Genomic DNA, 9,119 nt, shown 5'->3' with positions numbered 1-9,119 from the left:
CTACCAGAGACATTCCCGATGGGGGGGATAACTAGGCTACCAGGGACATGCCTAAGGGGGGTGATAACTAGGCTACCAGAGACATGTCTGATGGGGGAAAGCCCTCCCATCGCAGTTGGCGCTTTTTTTTAATCTAATGACCATGCAGGGAGGACGTGAGGGACCCTGGGAGTACACATGCAGCGCGAAAACGGCGTCTACCCTCATTGGATAGCTGAACCACATGACCTCGAATCTTAAGTACTTGGCTCCTCCTTCTGGACCGCAGATGCGCTTACAACCTAGCCAGGGAAAGATCTTGCAGCAGGGAGAGATAGGTTTTAGTAGCGTTATGGTTAGGCAGGATTACTACAGAACCCAAAAGTCCTTTTCAGGGCTAATATCCAGCGAAAAAGTCATCTCTGAATCCAAAGCACTTCTCAGTGCTAAGACATAGATCAGGGGTGGGGAACCTCCGGCCCGCGGGCCGCATCCGGCCCCTGAGACCTCCCGATGCGGCCCGCAGCTCCCCTGTGATGCGCGCCGCTCTGGAGGAGGAAGAAGCCGGCATACACAGCATCCTCCGGTGTCTGTGACAGCTGCCGGATACAGGAGGATGCTGTCTGTGCCGGCTTCTTCCCCACTAGAGCGGCGCGTGTCTTCAGTCTCCTGCGGGCCGCGCGATGACGTCATTTCAGCGCGCGCCGCCTGCAGGAGAAGACCGGCACAGAGGACCTGGGACAGAAGAGGACCTGGACAGCGTGGGAACGGAGGAAAGGTGAGAGGGATGTTTATTTTTTTTTTATTTGGGGGTTAACTAGGCTGCCAGAGACATGCCTGATGGGGGTGATAACTAGGCTACCAGAGACATGCCTGATGGGGGTGATAACTAGGCTACCAGGGACATGCCTGATGGGGGTGATAACTAGGCTACCAGAGACATGCCTGATGGGGGGGATAACTAGGCTACCAGGGACATGCCTGATGGGGGTGATAACTAGGCTACCAGAGACATGCCTGATGGGGGTGATAACTAGGCTGCCAGGGACAAGACTGATGGGGGTGATAACTAGGCTACCAGAGACATGCCTGATGGGGGGGATAACTAGGCTACCAGGGACATGCCTGATGGGGTGATAACTAGGCTACCAGGGAAATGCCTGATGGGGGTGATAACTAGGCTACCAGGGACATGTCTGATGGGGGTGATAACTAGGCTACCAGAGACATGTCTGATGGGGGTGATAACTAGGCTACCAGAGACATGCCTGATGGGGGTGATAACTAGGCTACCAGGGACATGCCTGATGGGGGTGATAACTAGGCTACCAGGGACATGCCTGATGGGGGTGATAACTAGGCTACCAGGGACATGCCTGATGGGGGGGATAACTAGGCTACCAGGGACATGCCTGATGGGGGTGATAACTAGGCTACCAGGGACATGGCTGATGGGGGTGATAACTAGGCTACCAGGGACATGCCTGATGGGGGGGATAACTAGGCTACCAGGGACATGCCTGATGGGGGTGATAACTAGGCTACCAGGGACATGCCTGATGGGGGTGATAACTAGGCTACCAGGAACATGCCTGATGGGGGGGATAACTAGGTTACAAGGGACATGCCTGATGGGGGGGATAACTAGGCTACCAGGGACATGCCTGATAGGGGGATAACTAGACTACCAGAGACATGTCTGATGGGGGTGATAACTAGGCTACCAGAGACATGGCTGATGGGGGGGATAACTAGGCTACCAGGAACATGCCTGATGGGGGTGATAACTAGGCTACCAGAGACATGTCTGATGGGGGTGATAACTAGGCTACCAGGGAAATGCCTGATGGGGGTGATAACTAGGCTGCCAGGGAAATGCCTGATGGGGGGATAACTAGACTACCAGAGACATGACTGATGGGGGGGATAACTAGGCTACAAGGGACATGCCTGATGGGGGGGATAACTAGACTACCAGAGACATGCCCGATGGGGGGGATAACTAGGCTACCAGGGAAATGCCTGATGGGGGTGATAACTAGGCTACCAGAGACATGCCTGATGGGGGGGATAACTAGGCTACCAGGGACATGCCTGATGGGGGTTAACTAGGCTACCAGAGGCATCACTGGGGGGGTTAACTAGGCTACCAGGGACATGACTTGGGGGTTAACTAGACTACAAGGGGCATCACTGGGGGTTAACTAAAATAGCAGGGGCACTGGGGGAACAATACTTTGCCTTGCCCCATGTGCTGCAAACCCACGCTACTAACTGCCGTGCACAGTATGCGGCCCTCGAATTATTTTATTAATGCCGACCGTCCCTCGACATGGAAAAGGTTCCCCACCCCTGACATAGATGATATAACAGCATCAGCAGGTGTATTCATTCCAGTACCCTGTGTGTACAAGTGACTTATAGTGTCCCTGTTTAACTCCACTAAGGGCACGTTATACATACTGTTTCAGTAGCCCACTAAGGGCACCTGATATATAACGTTTCAGTAGCTCAGTAAAAGGCACGTGATACATATTGTTCCAGTAGCCCAGAAAAAGGCACGTCATATATACTGTTCCAGTAGCCCACTAAGGGCACGTTATACATACTGTTCCAGTAGCCCACTAAGGGAACTTGATATATACCGTTCCAGTAGCCCAGAAAAAGGCACGATATACATATTGTTCCAGTAGCCCAGAAAAAGGCACGTCATACATACTGTTCCAGTAATGGTCGTACTGCATTACGCGTGATACGCGCGAATAACATGACGCTCTGTGTACGCACATTGCAATCATGTATGTAACACTGCGCAAGAAATACGAACGAAATGTGTGAACATTGCCATAAATGTTCGTAAAGCATTCGCAAATATTTTTCCTTCGCAACTGCAGAGAGTGGCATTATACTGCGATTTTGGGGTGTTGGGTGCACCCAGGCATACTCCCCCTAATGTCCCAGTGTCATTCCGGAGGTGTTTGCATTGTTTAGTGAGGTTTCATGGGGGACTTGGTGACCTCCAAGTGGTCGAATTTTGATTTCCAAGTGCCGCAATTTTTTTTCACACAAAGATAACAACGCATGCTATCCAAGAGTTATAGAGAGTTAAGGGGGGAGACAATGCATCTCAATGACAGATATACAAAGACAGTATACAATATATGTACACAAGCATACAAAATACGTATGCAATATATGTACAATATACAAAGACACAATATATGCACACAAGTATACAATATATGTAGAATATACAAAGACACAATATAAGCACAAAAGTATACAATATATGTAGAATATACAAAGACACAATATATGCACACAAGTATACAATATATGTACAATATACAAAGACACAATATATGCACACAAGTATAGAATATATGTACAATATACAAAGACACAATATATGCACACAAGTATAGAATATATGTACAATATACAAAGACACAATTTATGCACACAAGTATAGAATATATGTACAATATACAAAGACACAATATATGCACACAAGTATAGAATATATGTACAATATACAGTGTGGAGCTGCTGGCTGAGATGTCATAATAAGTACTTAATCTGTAATTAATTAGTATGTGCATAATTTCACCCAATATGATGTAAATCTAGGTGTAACATAGGAATACTAAGATAGAGAAGCAGCACAGGTTTCTCATTATATATTCAAAGCGCAAAACTGACACATCTCAATGAGGAGAATCAATAACTATTAGAGATGAGTGAATTTACAGTAATAACAAGGTGAAGCGCTTCATTGTGTCTGCAATCCACTCATCAGCTGCTGCCGTTTAACTGACTGCCACGCCGTGCCGCTCCTCCCCGGGTGCTGGGAAAAGCTGGATCCTGTATTGAGTCGAGGATCCGCTGTACCACCACTAGTGATGATGTAAGCGGCACCAGGAAACAGAGTCTAGGGGCCGCTCGTCTTCACCAGCACCCACCGCAAGGTGGGATAGACTTAATGCGGCATGTGACTTCCAGGTCGCTACCCTTGGCTTGGTTTTGCTAGCAGCGGCGGGCAAGGTGAGCTGGAGGCAGGTAGGCAGGCAGGAACACAACAGGACTCACGGCTGGAAGCAGGACACCAGACATAAGGCCCTATTCCACAAAAGATTATTGTCCGTATTCGGCCGATAATCGTCCCGTGGAATAGAAGGCAACGATCAGCCAACATCATTCATCGTTGCAGTCGTTTGTTTTTCAACATGTTTTATAGCAGCGATCTGCTGCTTTTGCTCCACGGAATAGGAGCGGGGACAGAAGACGCTACTATATGCTATGGGCTGCCCGGACGATCTAGTGATCACCTGGGCAGCCCCTCTGCAGCTTCCCGCGGCCCCCCTCCAGACTCACATACTCACTGCCGGCGCGTGGAATAGCGGCAGCAAAGAGCGGGGAACGAGGAGCAAAAGATAGCTGACAGCCCTTGTTTGCTCCTCCAGTCGGCCCGTGGAATAGGGCCTATAGGCTGGAAACACTAACAGCAGACACTGGGCAGGAACCACGGGCAAACTGGGAGCACTCACTTATGGGAAGCATGCAGAGGCTACACCACTAGGGTCAGGGCAGGGATTTATAGGGGAGTCTTTGTGCACACTGACCAATTAGGGTTGCACTGTCCCTTTAAATCACAGAGAGCCATTGTGCGCACCCTAGGAGGCAGGGATGCACGTGTTGGGCAGAATGGGAGCTAGCAGGAGCAGGGCCGGTTTTAGACAAAATGTGGCCCTGGGCAAAGTTGAAGGTGGGGCCCCAAATGCTAAAACATTGTAGCAGCAATTTAAGGTCCCCATACACTTTACTTTTTTGTCAGCAGTTGTCGCGCTGCTCGAGGTGGGGTGATCTTCTGTGACCTTAAATAAGACCCCTCTGTGCCCTATATAGTAGATAGGTCCCTCTGTGCCTTCATAGTACATATAGCCGGTATCCCTCTGTAGGTAATTCTTCTGGTAGTTACCTCCATCACCCAGTATGTAGTATCCACCAATATAGGAGGCATCTCACTGTAGGTTATACACCTGTTAGCTACCCCCCCAGCACATAGCATCTCCCCTGAAAGTTACCCCCCCCCAGCACATAGCATCTCCACTGATAGTTACCCCCCCCCCCCAGCACATAGCAGCTCCCCTGATAGTTACCCCCCCAGCACATAGCATCTCCACTAATAGTTACCCCCCCTCCAGCACATAGCATCTCCACTGATAGTTACCCCCCCTCCAGCACATAGCATCTCCACTGATAGTTACCCCCCCTCCAGCACATAGCATCTCCACTGATAGTTACCCCCCCTCCAGCACATAGCATCTCCACTGATAGTTACCCCCCCCCCTCTAGCACATAGCATCTCCACTGATAGTTACCCCCCCCCTCTAGCACATAGCATCTCCACTGATAGTTACCCCCCCCCCCTCTAGCACATAGCATCTCCACTGATAGTTACCTCCCCAGCACATAGCATCTCCACTGATAGTTACCCCCCCCCCCTCTAGCACATAGCATCTCCACTGATAGTTACCCCCCCCCCTCTAGCACATAGCATCTCCACTGATAGTTACCCCCCCCCCTCCAGCACATAGCATCTCCACTGATAGTTACCTCCCCAGCACATAGCATCTCCACTGATAGTTACCCCCCCCCCTCTAGCACATAGCATCTCCACTGATAGTTACCTCCCCAGCACATAGCATCTCCACTGATAGTTACCCCCCCTCCAGCACATAGCATCTCCACTGATAGTTACCCCCCCTCCAGCACATAGCATCTCCCCTGATAGTTACCCCCCAGCACATAGCATCTTCACTGATAGTTACCCCCCCAGCACATAGCATCTCCACTGATAGTTACCCCCCCTCCAGCACATAGCATCTCCCCTGATAGTTACAACCCCCAGCAGATAGCATCTAGAGCTGTATTGGGGGTAGTAGTAGGGCAGTATTGGGGGTAGTAGTAGAGCAGTATTAGGAGCAGTATTGGGGGTAGTAGTAGAGCAGTATTGGGGGTAGTAGTAGAGCAGTATTGGGGGTAGTAGTAGGGCAGTATTGGGGGTAGTAGTAGTAGGGCAGCATTGGGGATAGTAGTAGAGCAGTATTAGGAGTAGTATTGGGGGTAGTAGTAGAGCAGGGGAGAGATGTGGGGGTACTGTATCATACAGAATCCCCTCCCCATATACTGCTCACTAGGCCCTGAATGGGGGAGGGGATCCTGTGTGATTCAGCACCCACCTCCCTCATGTACTGTGTACTGCTCAGGGCCTGGTGGCCATAGATACAGAGGGAGGAGGGCCCTGAACAGTATATGGTGGAAGGGGGGACTGCATCATACAAGATCCCCTGCCCCCTTCCTGTATACTGTTCGCTAGGTATATGGGGAGGGGGTTACTGTTTTATAAAGACCCCCGAGGCCCCGCCCACCCGCGACCGTAAGCCCCGCCCCCTGGTCGCAAGTCCCGCCCCCAGTCTCCGTGACCCTCTACCCCCCCCCCAAACACCCCCCACCCCCGCGTCTCCTTTTCTTTACCTGGGCTTGCCGTTCCTCCTCTTCTGTAGGGCACAGGCAGCCTGCAGGAGGGGCGCTCCGTCCTCACAGCTCAGCTCCTTCGTTCATTAGTGGAGCAGGGGAGCTGCTTGTACTGGTCTGCTTCCTGCTCCACTAACAAGGAAGGAGCTAGGGGGCCCCAGGGGGGTGGGGGCCCTGGGCAAGTGCCCACTTTGCCCCCCCCTAACGCCGGCCCTGAGCAGGAGCGTGGTCACATAAGACGCCCTGCGGGGCTGAAGCAACGGAAGTGCTGGGCCCCTGAACCTGGGCTCCGGCATCCGTCTGGGACACAGTCTGGGGGAACGAGTGCGGCGGCGGCGGCCTGGAGCATGTGACGCCGCTGCAGCCATGACAGATCCAGTCCTGGGAAACTGAGCAAAGTGTAGGGGGGGGGGGGGGATACTGGTCTTAATATAACAGAAGTTATTCATTGGGGTATTCCGATCTCAGATAATATAATTATACTTGTAGGACTCCTCAAGTTAAATAATTTTACACATACAATCATTTAGTAAAGTTGTCTCCTTCTCCTGATATGCTGCCCTTTTCCTCACATTGTTGTTAGCTCCTTGTCTGTTGTCTAGGTTACCGATCACCACACTGCTCTAAAAGCAATGGTCTGGATGCCAGCTGTCAGTTTTGGCTAGAATCTGGGTATGTGACGCACCTGGCACTTTCAGCTGCAATGTCATGGCCGCCTGAGCGATTGCCTGATTAATCACTCAGGAGTGGGGCGGTGTCCTGTCACTGATTGGCTGTTCAGTCACTCAGGAGTGGGGCGGTGGCCTGTCACTGATTGGCTGATCACTCACTCAGGAGTGGGGAGGTGGCCTGTCACTGATTGGCTGATCAGTCACTCAGGAGTGGGGCGGTGTCCTGTCACTGATTGGCTGATCAGTCACTCAGGAGTGGGGCGGTGTCCTGTCACTGATTGGCTGATCACTCACTCAGGAGTGGGGCGGTGTCCTGTCACTGATTGGCTGATCAGTCACTCAGGAGTGGGGCGGTGTCCTGTCACTGATTGGCCGATCAGTCACTCAGGAGTGGGGCGGTGTCCTGTCACTGATTGGCTGATCAGTCAGTCAGGAGTGGGGCAGTGTCCTGTCACTGATTGGCTGATCAGTCACTCAGGAGTGGGGCGGAGTCCTGTCACTGATTGGCTGATCAGTCACTCAGGAGTGGGGCGGTGTCCTGTCACTGATTGGCTGATCACTCACTCAGGAGTGGGGCGGAGTCCTGTCACTGATTGGCTGATCAGTCACTCAGGAGTGGGGCGGTGTCCTGTCACTGATTGGCTGATCGGGCAATCACTCAGCCGGGTAGGTAGGCCAACGGCTGTCAACAGGACCAGCGCTACATGGCATGAAGACAAGTGAGTGTACTTTATTTTCCCTCAAAATTTAGTGGGAGTTCTCCTTTAAGATGGGAATATTCCTTTAATAATGGTATGGTGGTATTAGTCACTATGGGGAAGACTTATCAGACATGGTGTAAAGTGAGACAGGCTCAGTTGCCCCTAGCAACCAATCAGATTCCACCTTTCATTCCTCACAGACTCTTTGGAAAATGAAAGGTGGAATCTGATTGGTTGCTAGGGGCAACTGGGCCAGTCTCAATTTACCCCATGTTTGATAAATCTCCCCCTATGTGGCCAATAATGGTCTTGGTGTGCGGGTGATATTGGTGTCCAATGTTTACCTGACTCTTATGGTGTGTTTACACAGACAGATTATCTGACAGATTTGAAGCCAAAGCCAGGAATGGATATGAAAAGAGGAGAAATCTCACTTTTTCCTTCATGACCTGTTCCCTGTTTATAGTCTGTTCCTGGCTTTGGCTTCAGTCATCTGTCAGATAATCTGTCAGTGTAACCACACCCTTTCAGCGTCAGTATAACGATGACCCCACCCCAGTCACTGCTTCCATGTTTGATGGCTGTCTTAGGTGCAGTGGGCCCACTCTGCTGTTGCCGCTTTAAGAGCAGGTGCCCTTTTAAGAGCGGCGCCGAGGTCGAACGCGAGGCTGTGACGTCACAGTGGAAGTGATCCGGCGCTGGAAGGTTTTGTGTCCGTGCTCGGCGTTGTGTAGCGCAGTCGGTGCGGAGCGGAGTCCGGGCCTCTCGGTGCCCGGTGTAGTGTGACGGTTCCGGGGCCGCCCACTCGCTCGTCTCGGCTCCCGGAGATTGTTGGGGGCCTCGCTCGGTCCATGTTCTGGTCGTTCCTATAAGCGGTCGCTCGGTCCGGGACGCGGAAGGATCTGCTATCAGCCGGGGCTGTTCGGTGTGAGAGATCCGGGAAGATGTACACGGGAGGACACCCGCTCCTCAGCGCCCCCCAGCCGCCGCCCCCGGCACCGGCACAGCCGCAGTATAAGGCCGCCCTGCCCATCAAGAAGAACGCCATCACCGACGACTACAAGGTCACCAACCAGGTGCTGGGGCTCGGCATCAACGGCAAGGTGCTCGAGATCTTCAGCAAGAAGACCGGAGACAAGTTCGCGCTCAAGGTAAATGGGGGTGGTGCCCGCCGGGACCGGGAGCCGGTATGTCAGGGCGGGGACCGGGGGATCTGTGGTGGTGGGGGAGG

General features: G+C 52.0%; 1 protein-coding gene across 1 annotated transcript in view; it reads left to right on the top strand.

Moving 5' to 3' along the window:
• Positions 1-8,550: 8,550 nt before the first annotated feature.
• MAPKAPK2 (MAPK activated protein kinase 2) overlaps positions 8,551-9,119 on the top strand; it is a 34,573-nt gene continuing 34,004 nt past the window's right edge. Inside the window, exon 1 of the mRNA XM_069945465.1 lies at positions 8,551-9,039. Within this exon, the coding sequence (XP_069801566.1) occupies positions 8,833-9,039 (207 nt within the window). The 5' untranslated portion in view covers positions 8,551-8,832. The remainder of the gene's footprint in view (positions 9,040-9,119) is intronic.

This window comes from Dendropsophus ebraccatus, chromosome 11 (assembly GCF_027789765.1).
Source record: "Dendropsophus ebraccatus isolate aDenEbr1 chromosome 11, aDenEbr1.pat, whole genome shotgun sequence".
Taxonomy (NCBI): domain Eukaryota; kingdom Metazoa; phylum Chordata; class Amphibia; order Anura; family Hylidae; genus Dendropsophus; species Dendropsophus ebraccatus.
This window is presented reverse-complemented; position numbering and strand designations above follow the sequence as displayed.